The sequence below is a fragment of the Vicia villosa genome, linkage group LG2 (genome assembly GCF_029867415.1).
Source record: "Vicia villosa cultivar HV-30 ecotype Madison, WI linkage group LG2, Vvil1.0, whole genome shotgun sequence".
Classification (NCBI taxonomy): Eukaryota; Viridiplantae; Streptophyta; class Magnoliopsida; order Fabales; family Fabaceae; genus Vicia; species Vicia villosa.
This window is the reverse complement of record NC_081181.1, coordinates 170,524,199-170,543,406: the sequence shown is the minus strand read 5'-3', so window position 1 is coordinate 170,543,406 and position 19,208 is coordinate 170,524,199. Positions and strand designations below refer to the sequence as shown.

General features: G+C 28.1%; 1 protein-coding gene across 1 annotated transcript; it reads left to right on the top strand.

The window, feature by feature from the left end:
* Window positions 1-13,970: 13,970 nt before the first annotated feature.
* On the top strand, window positions 13,971-18,991 carry LOC131652949 (cystinosin homolog). The gene is made up of 8 exons (XM_058922945.1): window positions 13,971-16,345; window positions 16,432-16,564; window positions 16,997-17,086; window positions 17,246-17,370; window positions 17,904-17,946; window positions 18,303-18,420; window positions 18,525-18,574; window positions 18,725-18,991. Exons 1-8 carry the CDS (start codon window positions 16,227-16,229, stop codon window positions 18,875-18,877), a joined length of 831 nt encoding a protein of 276 aa, XP_058778928.1. The 5' UTR covers window positions 13,971-16,226; the 3' UTR covers window positions 18,878-18,991.
* The last annotated feature ends 217 nt before the right edge of the window (window positions 18,992-19,208 follow it).

Genomic DNA, 19,208 nt, shown 5'->3' with positions numbered 1-19,208 from the left:
TTGGAGACTTATCGGTGGTGCATAAAAAAGATTCTATTTGGTGGAGAGATTTAATTACTTCGGACAATTATGATAATCTTCTATTGGACAATTTTTCTAGTGTTGTTCCTGTAAGTGTGGGCAATGGGGCTTCAACTCCTCTGTGGTATGCGAATTAAACCGGGCAGCGTTCTTTAATGGAACGGTATCCTTTACTGTTTGCTATGGCTCATAACCATATTCAAAATATTAGCTCTACAGGTTTTTTTAATAATTGTTCTTGGAATTGGTCCCTGCATGATTTATTTGTGGCTGGCAGTGATGCATTTTTGGGGGCTGAGAAGGAACATGGGGGGGGGGGGCAGGAGCTGCTGCCGGTGAAGCTGGGTCTGGGTCGGGGAGGTTGACAGAGCAGGGAGGTGGAGTAGCAGCGCCTGCTGCGGCTGTTTCAGGGACTGCTACCGGCAGCACTGATGTGAAGCAGATTTTTTCGGTTTTTAGGGAGCTGATGGACCCTATCGCTTTGCTTAAGGAAGAACCTGATTCTTTCTCTTGGAGGTTGGCTTCGGACGGATCCTTCTCGGTAAAGTCTTGCTATGATTACTTCAAATCTAAACTGTCGGGTCCGTCGTTGAATACGGATAAGGTTCGGGCTCTCTCTTATCTTTGGAAAGTCAAGGTTCCCTCTAAAATCCTTTTCTTTTGTTGGAGATTTATTCACAATCGTCTTGCTACTAGAGATCATTTGGTGAGTCGGGGTATTTTGATTGAAGGAAGTGAGTCTAAATGCGTCCTTTGCTCGACAGAGGAAGAATCTCGTGTGCATCTCTTTTCGGATTGTGAAGTGACGCTTAGAGTTTGGCGTCGTGTTTATATATGGCTTGGAGTCGGGGGTTTTTTTTGTCTTTAGAGGACTTTATAGATTTCTTCTATAATTGTGCAAAGATTAATTGTCCTTCTAAAAGAGCTATCTTGTCGTTCGTTTGGCTTGCTACGATTTGGCTTTTGTGGATTAAGCGTAACGCTATTATCTTTAAAGATGAATCCTTCAGTTTTATAGACTGTATGTCGGAGATTGTTATCATATCGTGGAATTGGTTAGGTTCTTTTTATAAGAAGGCGCCGTTGTGTAATTTATATGGTTGGAATATCCAACCGCTTTTGTGTTTTGCCTTGTAATCTCTTTGTTTTTGGGATGGAGCATCCCTTTTGCTCCCTTTAATTCCATTGCTTATTAAAAAAAAAAAAACAAATTCCAACAATGTGAGCTAAGTCATTTTCTTATACATTATAATTAAACAAGAATATATAACAACACTAATTACTTAATTCATGTGTTGTAGTTTTAAATACTTTTTTACAAATCAATTGTTAAAAATTAGTTTTAAAAAAAGAAAAAGAAAAAACTTGTTTTATAATATTTATTATGAAACTGTTTTAAAGTGTAAAATTAAAAATACTTGTTTGATAAATTTATTTTACAAACTGTTTAGATATGAGAAATTAAAAATACTTGTTTGGTAAATTTATTTCAAAAGTTGTTTGAAAATGAGAAATTAAAAATACTTGTTTGATAAATTTATTTTCAAAATAGATATTTGACAAGTAAATCATTTAACAATTGTTTTGAAACTTCTATTTTTTTTATTTTTCTAAATAATGTTTCTCTTTATTTAAGTAAACATTAATTATTTATCATAATAAAATTAATTTTAATGATTCTAATAAAAATGCAAAACCAAAATAATAAATTGATAGTTATTATAAGAACTTGTTGAATGCAATCATAAAGAAAACAACTAGTGTCTTACCCGTGCGTTTGCACGGGTACCCGTCGTTTTCGCGTATTGTGATTGAGAAAAATAAAAAATATTAGTAAAAGATTAAGTTTTGGGTAAAATTGAAAAAGTTATAAAAATAGTAATATTTTATTTGACAAATTAGGATGAAGGAAAAGTTTTAAAATCGAAAATTCACAAATTATAATGAAGAAATATTCAATCAAATTATATAAGTCAATTAGTGATAACTATTTCATATAATTGATTAAACTACAAACTATTAGCCCAATATCAAACTATCAGCTAAGGAGAATCGATTATTTTTGGCTAGCTAAGGAGCAAATTAATTATTTTGGGTCAATTATAACTACAAACTATTAGCCCAATCTCAAACTATCAACTCTCTCTTGTAGGCCAATGAGAAACCACTACAAACTCCATTTATAATAATGATTCATTCAAAATACATAATTAATAGAAAAATACTTTGACCATTTACTTCATGTTCCCGTTAATATTCATTATTTTGATAAGTAACTTCGTATTCCCGTTAATATTTCAAATTTCTTCCCGTTAATTTTCAATATTTTGATCAGTAACTTCATGTTCTTGTTAATATTCATTATTTTAATCAGTAACTCCTTGTTCACTTAAATATTCATTATTTTGATCAATAAGTTCGTGTTCCCGTTAATATTCCAAATTCGTTTCCGTTAATATTCAAAAAATTTATCAGTAACTTAATGTTTCTGTTAATATTCAAAAATTTATCAGTAACTTCGTGTTCTTGTTAATATTCAATATTTTGTCAATAACTCCGTGTTCCCGTCAACATTTATTATTTTGATCAGTAACTTCGTGTTCCCGTTAATATTCAAAATTTGTTCCCGTTAATTTTTAAATTTTGGATCAGTAACTTAATGTTTCCGATAATATTCAAAATTTTGATCATTAACTTTGTGCTCCCGTTAATATTTAATATTTTAATCAATAAATCCGTGCTCCCGTTAATATTCAATATTTTGATCAGTAACTCCGTGTTCCCAGTAATATTCAATACTTTGATCAATAAACTTCATTTCCCGTTAATATTCAATAATTTGACCAGTAACTTCATGTTCCCCATAATATTTAATATTTTGATCAGTAACTTCGTGTTCTCGTTGATATTCAATATTTTGTTCGATAACTTCATGTTCCCGTTAAAATTTAATATATTGATCAATAACTTCATGTTCCCGTTAATATTCATTATTTTGATCACTAACTTCGTGTTTCGGTTAATATTCCAAATTTGTTTCTGTTAATATTTAATAGTTTGATTAATAACGCCATGTTTTCGTTATTATTCAATATTTTTAGTAGTAACTCCATGTTCCAGTTAATATTATATACTTTGCTCTGTAATTTAATACTCACGTTAATATTCAATATTTTAATTACTAACTTCATGTTCTCGTTAATAATCAATATTTTGATTAATAACTTCAAGTTCCCGTTAATATTCAATATAGTTTGATCAATAACTTTGTTTTCCCGTTAATATTCAATAGTTTGATCAATAACTTCGTTTTCTCGTTAATATTCAATATTTTGATAAGTAACTTTATGCTCTCGTTAACATGCCATTTTTTATCAGTAACTTCATGTTTCTGTTAATATTCAATACATTTAATAATTTGATCAGTAATTTAATATTGCCTTTAATATTCAATATTTTGATTAGTAACTTCATGTACCCATTAATATTCAAAACAAAATCTATTAATATTTAATACTTTGATTAATAACTACATGTTCCCGTTAATATTCAATTATTTTATCAGTAACTTCATGTTTCTATTAATATTCAATATTTTGATGATATTTTTAAAACAAAAATAAATTAATTTTAACATTGTTTAAAAATATTTGATGATAATTAAAATATTTTCTAATAACAAAAATCTTAAATTGACAAAATATAATGAAGAAATATTCTATCAAATTATATAATACAATTAATAATAAATATTTAATATAATTGATTAAACTCAATTTACAAATCAAATATATTATTCCATATATAAAAATATTTGAATTAATAGTTAATTATTCCTATATATAAATATTTTTGTTTTGGAATTATTTATAAAACTATTTAAATCAATTGTAAACTTATTCTCGTTATTATTCAACATTTAATTAAATGTGTTAATATCAGTACCATATGCGCGTACGGCTTTGGCTAATATGCATAAGGATTTACTTATGCACCATGCATAAGCCTACATAAGCCATTGAATCATGTTTTTAATCCAGTATTGAGTATTGAGTATTGAGTGGTGAGTATTGAGTATTGAGTAATAACAATTGATGTCTAGAATTTGATCCAAGGATCCATAATAATCTATGCATGATGCATAGATTTTTATCTATGCACGGTAACTGCGCCCTGCGCGTACCATATAATTACCTGTGTGTATCCGTAATATATTATTTTGTATTTGGATAAAATTGACCCCATTAAAACTAATTTCAATTATATTATATTATATATAGATAAATATATATATTGATTATTGATGAACTTGTCTAGTTAAAATTTTAAATTTTATAAATGACAAATAAATTGTGTGATTAATAAATAATATCATACAATTTTGATATTATTTATTCATATATTACTTATGTTTCATTCTATTACTATTTATTCATAGATTACTTATGTTTCATTCTATTACTATTTATTCATACCGTACTTATGTTTCATTCGGTTACTTATGCTTATTAACATTCATAGTTATTTTTAAATATTTTTTTTAAATAGTCAATAGATCTAATATATTTATTTTATTTAATAATCTCTAAAAAATTTCATTCATATATATAGGGGACGACTCAAGTGAGAACACTTGGTTATTATGAGAAATGAGAACAATAAATCATGACCATTAAATTTTGATTTTGTTGATTTTAATGGACTGGATTAGTTTCTCTTTCTATGATCCTTAATATTTATTTTAAATTAACATAGTAAGAGAAATCAATCCAGTTCATTAAAATCAACAAAATCAAAATTTAATGGTTGTGATTCATTGTTCTCATTTCTCATAATAATCAAGTGTTCTCACTTGAGTCATCCCCATATATATATATATATATATATATATATATATATATATATATATATATATATATATATATATATATATATATATATATATATATATATATATATATATATATCAGATTTTATGTTTTAAATCATTTAGTAGTATTAATAAGAAATCTTATTAAAGTGAAAATAGAAAATAGTAGTTAGTTTTTCTATACATAGAATGATGATGGCACGTGTTGTTTTTTAAATATTTTGAAAATATACTTTATTTTTATAATAATAATTATGCATTTTTTATCAAAAAAATTCATACAATATATAAAAGTAATGATATGTCTAAAACACTTTATTAAAATATGTATCTAATAATATTTATTATTTTGTTAAATGAGAGGTTAGAAATCTTCTAACCATATGAAATTTGGTTTCAAAATTAGGTTGATAAATTCATTATTTTGGAAAGTTTCTATTAAATAATTTTGAAGGAAATCAAGTGAGATAAATTATTTTTATTAATTTTTAAAGATAATTTGATTCACTCCATTTTTGGTGATACAACATCAATATTATTGGAGTACTAAATATATTTGTAACGTATTTATTTTATACCAATTAAGATATTGGTAAGTAATTGATATGATTTTAATGCATTGATTCTATATCAATTAAATTATTCCCAACGTAATGATTTTAACGTATGGGTCGTTAAAAAGGCTTTTATATCTTACAAAATTAGATAATTTTAAGTAAATCATACAAAAGTACAATATTTTCTTAAAATTATATTTTTTTAGGTAAATTATACAATATTGTAAAAACAGTATAATTTTGTAAGATATAAAAGTACAATATTTTCTCAAATCTAATAATTTAAAAATACATATTATAAGTACTAAAAGAATAAGAAATCAAAAGTTGCAATCACATGCATTAAATCATAAATTAAAAGTTGCAATCAATCGATCAATAATTACTAAAGGTAATTATGATATTTAACTTTTTTTATAGGTAAATGATTTATGTCTTTTCATTCTAAACTCTTTATTTACCTAAAAAAAAATGTACTGTTGTTTTCTTTATTCTATTTTCTTATACATTTCAAAATTATGTATACATTTTTAATTTGTAATATTTTATTATATTCTATCTTTTTTTTTTTCGACCTTACAATAAATAAATATCATTAATATTTTATAAAACTAACTTTATAAATTATATATATATATATATATATATATATATATATATATATATATATATATATATTGATAAACTTAATTTTTTAATTTGACCTAACTAAAATATTCTTTAGTTCTACGAATTAATATACAATATTATGTTATTTGTATATTATACTATCTATAATTTTTATAATTACTAAGATTTAATATAAATATCACTCAAACATTAAATAATTAATCAATGAAATTTATTTATTAAAACTTGCAATAATATACCAATTATTTTCATATTAAGAAAATAGGTTGCTGCTTCATTATTTCAACAAACCATTCTTTAAAATCACGTTCAAATAAATCAAAAGTTGCAATCAGATTAAATCAAAAATTAAAGTTGCAATCAATTAAAGATGATTATGATATTTAATTTTTTGGCTTAATTACAATTTTGGTCCCCTATTTTCTCCGATTCATGAAATTGGTCCCCCTATTTTAAATTTAAACAGTTTTGGTCCCCTATTTTAGATTTAAACAGTTTTGGTCCCCTTTCATACTTTTTCACTTAAAATTTATAATATTTTTTATTTTTAAATGACAAATTACTTGTAAAATATGACTAATTATCGTATATAAACCTATTATTGAACTTTGTAGATAAAAATATATGTTAAAAAAAATTCATCGATTTTCTTTGAAAAAATATGAGAGGGGACTAAAACTGTTTAAATTTAAAATAGGGGACCAAAACTGTTTGAATTTAAATTAGGGGGACTAATTTCGTGAATCAGAAAAAATAGGGAACCAAAACTGTAATTTAGCCTAATTTTTTTATAGGTAAATGATTTATGTCTTTTCATTTCAAAACTCTTTATTTACCTAAAAAAATATCCTGTTTTTTTCTTTATTCTTTGATTCTATTGTCTTATACATTTCAAAATTATGTATACATTTTTAATTTGTAATATTTTATTATATTATATCTTTATTTTTTGTTTTGTTCGACCTTACAATAAATAAATATCTATAATATTTTATAAAACTAACTTTATATATATTGATAAACTTAATTTCTTAATTTGACCTAACTGAAATATTCTTTAGTTCTATGAATTAATATAAAATATTATCTTATTTACATATTATAATATCTACAATTTCAATAATTACTAAGATTTAATATAATATCACTCAAACATAAAATCAATCAATCAATTTATGAGATTTATTTATTAACATTTGCACTTAAAATATAAAAAATTAAAATTCATTCTATGAATCAATATAAAATATCATATTATTTACATATTATAATATCTACAATTTCGACAAAACTTGCACAAGCATAACCCAGTAATTAAGCAGATTCTCCATTGTATATTGACACCAGCCAACTTGATTTCTACTTCTACTGCTCAAATTATATTGACACCAGCCAACTTGATTCTCAAATTATCAGGGAAGTCAAAGTAGAATATTCATTTCAAACGAATCGTATAGACGATGTTTGCTACTGTCTGCACCAGAAAAAAATCCAAAACACATGGATTAGGACAATATTTAAATTGTTACTAAAAGAATAGAAAATAGGGATTGGAAACAACCCATGTAAAAAACGAACCATATACTATGGAGTGACGCTAATTGGTACTTCATAATGATACACTACAAATTCAACCTCCAAATAACATGAAAGATATTTTCTATCAAGAAAAGAAAGGAACAAATGTTAAATACCGGTTTGTCCATGAATAGTCGTGGGAATGGCTGGAATTGCAAAAATAGTATAAACCAAAATTTCCACAATTTGATGAACATGATAGAGAATGTGAAAGTATGATCGGTTATATATAGTAATGATAAAACCGTTTTGGAATGTGGAAGGTGGAGGGCTTGGAAGGCATAATCAAAAAAGGGAGACTTTTCTTATACGATAGATTTGGCTCACGTGGTAGAACGTTGCATTGTGTCTTCTTCTTGCAAGTTAGGAGTTCAAAACTATATTGAGACATTTTTACTTATACATATTTCAATCTATTAATCCTATAAATTAATTATTCATATTTCAATCTATTAATCCTATAAAACTTTTACTAAAAAACTAATATAATTGTAAAAAATAGTTAATTCTAAAAAAATAAAAACAAATCATTACAAATTAATAATATAATTTTAGTTATTATTTATTTTTAAATAATATAATAATTTATATTATTAAATAAATAAAAATAAATTATTAGATAAAAATAATTAAAAATGACATGTAAGCAATTTGTGTACACGTGACAATGACACATCATTAAATTGATTTGCATATCATTGAAATTACACGTCATTAAATTGATTGGCATATCATTAAAAAAATCAGATTTTAAAATGAAGGGACTAAAACTAAAAAAATTATAAAAAAATAAAAGGATCAAAATTGTAATTAAGCCTTAATATTTTATATGATAAATAATTTTTTTAGTCAAAGACAAAATATATATTATGTCTTATAAAATATATTGGAATATAGAGAATAAAAACAAATATTAGAGAATTAGGTCAAAATCTAAAGTAAAGGACATAAATATTATATGGCTTATTAAAAATTTTATTACCTAGATTCAATACAAAACAAAGGAGTGTGTTTCCTTTATTTTTATTTTTAAATTAAAACTAAACAATTTTTCACCATGTTTGAAAAGATAATAACAATGGTGAGATGTCCCTAGTAACATGTCAAAAAAGTGTGTTATTGATGGACATTTTACTAGTATTGTTACCTTTCAACCGTGGTAAAAAAAATTTCCTTTCTTTTTTTTTATATTAAAAGAAATCACATATATAAGCAAAACTTTTTTCACTTCTGAATAGAACAGTGCTCTAACTCCATAGAGAAACCCTAACCTTCAACGCCTTATCCTAATCTCCATAAATGCACGCACATCATTTATTCACAAATCTCCATCATGTCTTCTCCAACTCATGGATCAAGAAAATGTGACTCGAAACTTGCAAGAAGGAAACTTGAATATGATTTCTTTGACTTCTTCACATTTTCATTACTTGAAACATTTCAATCATTCATGTTATGAGTTATGTTATTGATGTTGTTCAAATTAGTTGTCTTTTAGGGTTTGTTTTTTTTTCTAGTTATTGAGACATTAAATTCTATAGGTTTTATGTTGTTATTTTTGTTGAGTTATGTTGTTGTTTTTGTTGATGTAATCAAAAAAATTGTGTTATTGTTGTTGTTAAGGTGAGATTAAAAATTTTGTTTGTTGTTTTTTGTTGACTTATGTGTTGTTTTTGTTGCTACAAGTTAGGGTCAGCCCTACACAAGAGCAGTTGAATCTCTACTGCACATGGCCCCAAATTCTAGGCTATTTTTTTTAAATGCTATAATAAAAATCCAATACTTAAGAAATATTTTAATAAAAATCTAATATAACAAAAAAAAAATGAGAATGGTCAAAAGTCAAACGATTATAATTAAATTCATTTTTTTATTAATATGTAATTGTATTTTTGAAGCATCATTTTTAATTATTTTAATTGTTTTTTTTAATTTAGGTATATTTTTTAAATTAGAAGGGGGCCTCTAGATTGATAGGGGCGACCTTATTACAAGTAAAATATTTGTGTAATTATTGTTGTTTTAAAGTAAAATGTTTAAATTTGTGCAAAAAAAAATCGTCATTTTACTGTGTTCTTGACATTTTGTGCTTAACTAAGTACATTTTACTTTAACCTATAACAATTTTTTTATAAATTTAGTTGTATTATAAAATCATAAATATTTGTTAAACAAAGAAGAGATAACATCATCTAGAGAAGAATTGAAACCCAAAAATAAAATAGTAAATCTGGTGAATTTAAAAAGGAATCATAACTTTGTATTGAGAGAACTTGAAAAATTAAAGTTGTGTTGCCTCAATGCAACATGGTGTTTTCTTTTCAAATTCTTATGGTTAATCGTAAAAATTTGAAAAGTAAAGTGATCTTACCGCTTGTTCAAAATCCAAAGTGGGCCAGAGACTTCTTGCATAATGTTTGCGATGAGGAGTGTGGGGTGTACTTACGAGGCATTCTGATGATTAAGTAAGTATGAGCACATATACGTTTGAATGTTTTTTTAGATTAGAAATGAATTACCTGACCCTCTCAAATGAGAGGGTTTTTATGTTGCCCCTAGCACTTGACCATTGGTCCATTTTTTGGGCTGGATCGAGGATCCAGACCCAAAATGTGTGACTGCCAGGAATATAAGAGTATGTTTAGGAATTCTAGGAGGCTTCCCAAAACTAGTCGTTGATCAGGCAGAGACGTACTTTTGGGCGACAAATGTGCCCAGCGAGCAGAAGGCCACTTGTCCCCGACTGAGGAGGAAAATGGATGTCTTGCTGCTGACACAGATGGAGATCTGGCCGGGGACAACGATGGTATGTTGTCCTCAAAACAGAAACATTAAGTTATATTGAGGCAACACAACTTTATGTTCCCCTTAAAACAAGATTATGGTTCCTTTTCAAATTCACCAAATTAACGTCTTTTTTTTTTTGAGATTTTAATTCATATCTAGATGATGCAATTTCTTCCTTGTTTAAACAAATATTTGATGTTTGAAAATACTCATATAGATCAAACAAATGGTTATAGTTTTAAAAAAAATCATAAGGCCAACAGTCAAGACACAATAAAAGTGATAGAAGATGTAATATATTTGCCCTCAATTGTTTTTAAGAACCATGGTGAAAAGTTATCATAAACATTTATCACCTCAGTTATGATTCCAACTGTGGTGAGAAGCACGTCTTGTAAATTCCAAAATGTTGTCATTCTGTTTCAAACCCATGATCAATCATTTTTCTCCTCGATCGGTATTCCTAGCATGGTGAATAGTAGCACGCTTTCTATCATACCATTCATGTTGAAATCCTTATTTCAATTGTGGTGATAATAAGGGCATAAATGTTATATGGTTTATTAAAATATTTGGAACATGTTAAACTATAGGATTACTTCTTCATTTTAGTTTGTTATTCCAGTTACCATATTTTTCTCATTAGTTTTCTTACATGTGTATAAATAAGTGGTTGATCAAGTTTTCAATTTAATCCAATTAGAATAATTGAAATTTATTTATTTCATCTTCTGTTTTACTCATGGAAGACGTGATAATGAAATTCACATCTTAACATGGTATCTAGAGATGGCCCCACCATTTTACACTTCTATTTAGCAGTCTTCCACCACTGTCCTTATTTATGCATGTTCCCTTATCCTATAGCCTTTCAAATTACACTATACTCATTCTCCTTAAAATTATCATCTTCGTTCAAATTATCAAATGTGTGTCAGCGCATCATTGGCTAATTCCTAATTTTCCTTTATCTCTTTCATTCTTGAGATACGCAAAATTGCTGATATTCTATTTATTTTTTACAAACTTTATCTATCTACATTTTCATTTTTCTCTCGGCTCTCTCTTAACACTCATACCACCCATTCCACCACATTCTTACATTCAACCATTTTTTCCAGAAACCTTCATATCTTCATATCGATACAAATACCAATATTCCTAGAAACCCACTTTCATTTATACATTCAACTTTTTTTCCAAAAAAATTTATATATTCATATCAACACCAAGAATAATATTCCTAGAAATCCACCTTCATTCATACATTCATACCGAATATTACCTCTCACCCAGAAAAACCCATATCCTCATACTACATTCAAGAACATCATCATCAAATACCTAGATTAACTCGTATCTTCATAATATCACCATACACCAGAAAAATAATTATCTTCATAAAAGTGTTTTACATACTTGAACTTTCATTGTGAATTTTCTGCACATTGTCTCATATCAATTTCTCATATTGTGAAGTACATACCCATTCAAATGTTGCTTGCCATGGTGGAACTGCAACAGATGGATGTGAAGACTGCGTTCTGGTATGATGATATAAATGAAACGATCTTGATGAGACAACATGAAGGGTCTGTCAAAAAGCGGAAGGAATATTATGTGTGCAAGCTGAATATATCCTTATATGGACTGAAAAAATCTCCTCGACAGTGGAATAAGAGATTCGACAAGTTCATGACACACATAAGTTTCGTTAGAAGCCGGTTCGGCCAATGTGTTTACTTTCGACTTCGACCTAGTAATTCATTTGTTATTTTGTTGCTTTATGTGGATGATATTCTTATAGCAAGCAACAATGTAGAAGGTGTAATAAGGGTGAAGGCTAAACTCAATAAGGAGTTTGATATGAAAGATTTGGGTGCTTCTTCCAAGATTCTTGGGATTGACATTCGAAGAGATATAAAGCTGTCGAAATTATGCTTATCTCAAGAGGCATACCTACGGAAGATTCTCAAAAAGTTTGGTATGTCGAATTCAAAGCCTGTTGTGACTCCAACAAACCCTCAATTCAAGTTGAGTATTGATCAGTGTCCCAGTGTTGATGTCGAAAGAACTTATATGAATAAAATCTCATATGCTAATACAGTAGGTTCTTTGATGTATGCTATGGTCTGTACTAGACCAGACATAACATATGCAGTAAGTCTTGTAAGCAGGTACATGGAGAATCCTAGAAAGGCTCACTGGAAAGCATTGAAGTGGATTCTAAGGTACATAAATGGATCTCTAAACAGAGTTCTAATTTATGGTGGAGCCTTGGGTGAAGATAGTAAAGCAATAATTGAAGGATATGTTGACTCTGACTATGCAGGTTGTGTGGATTCCAGAAAATCTATTTCTAGAAATGTTTTCACTATGTGTGGCACAACAATTAGTTGGAAAACAACACTTCTGAAGGTTGTTGATTTATCAACCACTGAAGCGGAGTATATTGTCCTAATTGAAGCTTTGAAAGAAGCATTGTGGCTTGAAGGTTTTGTGAAGGAGCTGAAACTTCAAGGTTGTGGTATCATTGTTAAATGTGATAGTCAAAGTGCATTACACATGTCGAAGAACTCAGTATATCATGAACGAACTAAGCACAATGATGTGAGTTTGCATTTCGTCAGAAGGGTAATCGGCCGTGGAGAGTCCAAGTGCTGAAGGTTTCAACAAATCACAATGTTGTTGATATGATCACCAAAACATTACAAAGTTGTAAGTTTTTCCACTCTATGCAGTTGATAAAGCTGCATGAAGAAAGCTAGTTTGTTCTTTGATGTTATAGAGTTTGACCCAAGGTAGAGATTTGTGATAATTGAGTCGAACTCTAGTGGGTCGAAGAGTAGTTTCGTGTTTCGATAGAGAATGTGTCAAAGCTCTACATACTATAGTCGAAGTGTGTTCTAGTATGTGGGTGTAGAAATGCTAGGGTTATTAGTATTTCGAACTGGGACTGTTTGTTATGTCCAATTGTTTAAGTTAACTTGTACCCTAAGTTGGCTTGTAATGGATATTTTTGAAAAAACCCATTAGTTTAGTATGTTAGGTTTTATTATAAATAACATACTAGTCTCTCATCATTGCATACTGTAAATCTTAATTTAGAGTGAGAGGGTTAGTTGTTATCCTTGTAATCTTGATTGAAAGAGAAAGGAATGAATAACAGTTATAATCAATCCTTGTTGTTCTTCTTATTTATCATCTTTTCTGTCCTTGTGTGCTTCTTGATCACAAAGAAATTTTTTATCGTTTGTTCATCGAGATATCCTTTTCACAACAACCTCATATATATATATATATATATATATATATATTAGAAAGGTTTTTATACTAATATTAAAAAAAGTTAAATATGTTTGAAATCTTTATAAATATCTTATAATTCAATTTTAATTTCTATAAAAATTTTCTTGAAAGAATAGTTCTCATAAAAAAAATTTGTCCAAAATTATTAGATTATGAAAGTTACAAACCTCCTAAAATTTAGTGATTTTATTAATGTTCATCGTGCTCTTCTTCTTTTTTTCATACACATTCCCTCTTACAATCATTTCATCAAACAATTGGTGTGCACTACGAATTAAACTGAAACCATAGCTTTGGCATTATCCATCCACAAATTTCCGATAAGCTCAGCCATGAAACACATCTTACAACTCCGATTTGTTCAAGTCAATCAACAAGCTCTTCCAAACTACTTTATTGTACTCTTCCATGATTAAAGCTACGAGAATTTTGTTTGGGTACTCATCTTTCAGTTGCTTAAATTCTTGTACATGGTTTCAAGTGGTCTATCACTGATAAGTTCACAAGAAAGAAATCAGCCCAATAAGTCACGGTATTGAAACAAGGTAAGTTAACAACTTTGAAACTAGGTACGTTAGCTGGAAACGAAGTAACGAGTTGTAAATTCTTTAAGTGACTAGCTTTGTATATATAATTTCAAAATATACGTTTCAATGTTTATTGAAAATTTCATGTTCTGCTTATATTGGACCTTATAGATTGCATGGAACTAGTCAGAGGCTACCATACACATTTGGTGTGATCAAAAAAATCATTTAATTTTATACTTGAACCTGCATTTGGATTTTTCTCCCTTATCTTTTTCAAAACTTTTATTCATCCCCTTTTAAAAATTAACTTTTTCTATAACCAAGAGTAGTGTTCAGATCCATTTTTCTCCTTTTTTTTTTCTTCAAAAAATCACAACAGAGTTAATAACTGTCCATATTTTAAGTATTTCAAACATAATAAATTTCTCATCATGTTTAAAAATACGCCATAGTGTTGACAAGAAAAATTAGAGGAGGTCTTAAATTTTTTTTTAGAGGATTGAAGTTATAAACAACTTTTAGAAGCTAATCATGAAACTTCAACGACACAATTTTTCTCTCTGCGGCAATGTTATGGTATGACTTTGTAAAAGCCTTTCACTTTATTTGTCCCTTTTGATGTTTAATCTTAAAAAGATAAGTTTGCTTAAATGTTATCTTATGGGCTGAACATTGCTGTTGGAAATTCCACTCTTATTTTGATCAAACTAAGATAGCCAGAGCTGTGTAATACTAGTTTTTTATGAGTGCAGAAATATTGTGAACATTGTATTTGATGCAAAATCTTTTGACCATTGTTGTTGGAAATTCATACTTTATTTGCCTTTATCATTGGCACTCAACTTAGAAGATACATTGCATAATCCGTGTGAAAAGCATAAAGTAGAGAATCTGATTCTTATTTTCAGTAGGAAGAAAGAGGTACCGAATTTGTGCTTGTGAAGGAGTTTCCTATTGTTAGGAAATATGAGGATGAGACCATATAGTCATTGTTTGAGATAGAGAAAGAGATGCAGTTTGTGTGAGATAGGGAAAGAGATGCAGTTTGTTCCTTTGAGGCATTTTGCCAAACAGTTTACGTTCACGTTTAAACTAAGAGAACCAAAAAGAAAAAGTCATGGTGAGAAGGCAAAGAACCTTTCCATTCACTTTCAAAGAATTCTAAAATCTAAATTCATGGTAAGGATGCAAAGAATCTGTTAAGTTTTTTAGTTTTTATTGTTTTTCAGCTATTTAACGAGGTTCAAACCCCCGCAATCTACCTATTTTTGTAGTGTTGATTTTAAGTGATATGACGTATCACTTCAGCTTCATTGTACTAAATAGAGACAAAATCAAAAATATGGATAGAAAAATTTATGGAAAATGACTAAAATTGAATTTTAGATTATTATAGGGAAGAAAAACATATTTAATCTTAATAAAAAAATGTAACAAAAGAAAAGAATTGTTCTTTGAATAAAAGAAGGGAAAATATTTTTAAATACAAAAATCAAGGAAAAATATTTGGATCTAATCAAAGAAGCAATGAATCAGGACAGTTTCTAGGACCAAGTTCATGGAAAATTAAAAATAAATATAAAAATCTAGCAATGAAGTTTGAAAGTATGAAACCTCTTTAATAGGTGGAACCAGAAGTTGAAACAATCCTTTAAACATTCAAAATTAAATTATAAAATACATATAATATAATTAAAGAAAAGTATTTTATTTTGAATGAAAGAAGGAAACGTTTTTTGTAATAAAGAACCAAGGAAAAGTATTTGGACCTACAATGAATGGGGTCAGTTTCTAGGACCAAGTTCATGGAAAATATCTAGCAATGAAGTTTGAAAGTACGAAACCGGTAGTTGAAACAAACCTTCAAAAATTCAAAATTAAATTAAATTATATATAATTGCCTAGTTTAGACATTGTTCTTTCTCACAATACAGAGAGAAAGAAATGGTTCCATGGAATTCATTTGCATTAGAAATAATCTATCAAGTATTTGGTTGGTTAGCATTTCTTTCATGGTCTCTTGCTGGTTACCCTCAACTCATTTCCAATTTTCGTAGAAAAAGGTAACAATTATTGTATTTTTCATGTTTTTATTTTAATTTCATTTTGTATTTTCTTGTTTCTAACTTATAAGTGATTTTGGAAACAGTGTGGTTGGTTTAAGCTTAGATTTTACAATCTTGAACTTCACAAAGTTCTGGTCATATCTCATTTACAATGCTTCCCTCTTCTTTAGCCCTGTCATTCAGAAACAATATTTTGAGAAATATGGCTATGGACAGGTAAATATATTTTTCTTTTTTACTTATGGTTTTTAATTTTATGCAACATTGAAAAAAAAAAAGTGATTTTATATTTGTGATACCGGCTGCGATAACAGTTTTGGTCGGTAGCATCTAGAATGCTGGCGTTCAAATCTGCGCTCTTGTATCTAATGTATCTCAGATGCAAGCCTTAATCACTACGCTAACCCGTGGGAGTTGAAATGTTTTGTATTGATTCAATTATAAGATATTTATTACAATAAATATATGATACATTATATAAAATAACCACGGCCTATTAACAAATCTTAACTAATTTGTCACAAAATTAACTACCTTATAATTAACTATAACCGAATATAACAACTGATACAACTAACTCTAACAGATCTAGTTTAATTAACAGATACTGATATTGTTAGGCTGAATATTTTGATTTGTTAATTGCAGATGATTCCTGTAGCTGCTAATGATGTTGCTTTCTCTACTCATGCAGTTATAATCAATTTGATTGTATTGTTTCAATTTGCAATTTATGGAGTAAGTTTAATCATCTTCTTGTTGAGTGCTTATAATTCGAAGTTATAGCGTTTGTTTTCAATTTTGAGTACACTTTGGTTCAGGGCTTGTTCTGTTTTCTTGAACCAAACAAAACCTAATAGAAAATAAGTTGCTGATTTTTGTGGCTGACTTATGCAGAAGGGAAACCTGAAGTTATCCAAGTATACAATTGCGATATTTGTTGGTGTGTGGTTCATTGCTGCTGTTTGTTTTTTCATAGCATTGCCTACCAAATCTTGGCTTTGGCTTATCTCCATTTTCAAGCAAGTTTCTTTCTTATCACTCAATTTTTTAAAATTACCTGTGTTAACATCTTAGATTGATGAAATCAAACTTTGTTTCGGTGAACCTCAATTCCGCCACTGCGGCTATTAGGTATTGTCTGTTTTACTATGTAAGCACCCTCACGGTTTTGTCTTTGAGAAAAAACATCTCGTTGGATTGAAGTGTATGAGTATTTCTAAGCAATGTGAGACTATTTTGTCCAGCTCAAGCAGTTGACCTTAATTCCGCGTCACTGTGGGTACGAGGTATTTTCTGCTTTGAGTGTGAGAACCTTCACGGCTTTGTTCTTTAGAAAAGGTGCTTCGTTGAGTTGAGGTGTATGGATGTTGTATATAAAATATTCTTAATCGCGATTCTTAAACAATGTGAGACTATTTTGTTCAGTCCAGAACAAATTTCATGACTTTGCATCAGCACTCTAATTTTGATATAATTGTTAATATTATCGTAGCTGTCATTTGTACTATGCTATGATTACTTCTAATAACATGTGGAAATCATTGTATTGCAGTTCAATTCAAGTGTTTATGACCCTCATCAAATACTTTCCCCAGGTTTTAAGCCTTACCCTATATATTCTTTTATATCATCATCTTCAATTTTTACTATACATATCTTCACAATTTCATACTTATTTATTTGATAATAAACTCATGTATTAATTGTGTTTTCATATAAAAAAAATCGACACAAACAGAGACACAACACTTACAATAGACTAGATGCATATACTAGTTATCATGTGCTATGATCAATTAGATTGAATGACACGAAAATTTCTATGTCATGTACGTCATCTTTGAATACTGACACGTATCAGACATGAATTGCTGGTATATATCGATTCTACTTAATTTACTTTACAAAAGATTTGTTCCTTAATTCTGGAAATGTTTGTTATGAAATGTAGGCATTAATGAACTTCATGAGAAAGAGCACAGATGGATTTAGCATTGGCAGCATTCTGCTTGATTTTTCAGGAGGTGTCTTAAATTATTCACAAATGGTTGTGCAATCTATAGGTCAAGGTTTGTAATTTTAATTACTAGTAAAATTAATCAAATTATTATTTCGCCATTAATATTAGTACTAATTTATGACTTATGACTTTCAATTTTTTTTACATATTTAGATTCATGGATGAATTTCTATGGTAACATTGGTAAAGTAATGATATCTTTGGTATGTAATTTTCTTTACCTCATCATTTTAACGTTGTTGTTGTTGTTGTTGTTGTTATTATTATTATTATTATTATTATTATTATTATTATTATTATTATTATTATTAGATTCAGATAATAATAATTATGTTTTTTAATCACCATTGCAGGTATCTATAGTCTATGATACAATTTTAATGTGTCAACATTATGTACTATATCCTCACAAGAAAGTGCTTACTACTTCTGAAAATTCTGAAGAAATCAAGAAACCATTGATTAGTTCAAGTCCAATAGATGAACAAATTAATGATTCTGTATGAATCTTATCATTCTTTTGTAGAGGTTGGAGGTTCTTTGAGTATATAGTGTGCAAAACCAAAATCAGTCAATTCATGTATCATATGTATAAATGCTTTTTGAATACTACTTTCAAATATGACCACTATGTATATAGTTTTGTATAATTTTGATTCTAATTAATTTTAATATTTTGTATGATAAACAATCTTCTTCTTTTTTTTTTTGTTAAAGACAAAATATATATTAAAATATGGAGAACAGAAAACAAAAATTGGGAAATTAGGCCAAAATCTAAAGTAAAGATATAGAGGCATATACAATATATGGCTTTGCTCGCGGTGCGGTTTGGGC

What these genes read in the sequence shown, in the direction of transcription:
- LOC131652949 (XM_058922945.1), top strand. Translation starts at nt 16,227, where the DNA reads ATGGTTCCATGGAATTCATTTGCATTAGAAATAATCTATCAAGTATTT. An exon ending in AGAAATATGGCTATGGACAG is followed by an intron (nt 16,565 to 16,996) that starts GTAAATATATTT and finishes TGTTAATTGCAG; the next exon opens with ATGATTCCTGTAGCTGCTAA. An exon ending in TGGCTTATCTCCATTTTCAA is followed by an intron (nt 17,371 to 17,903) that starts GCAAGTTTCTTT and finishes ATTGTATTGCAG; the next exon opens with TTCAATTCAAGTGTTTATGA.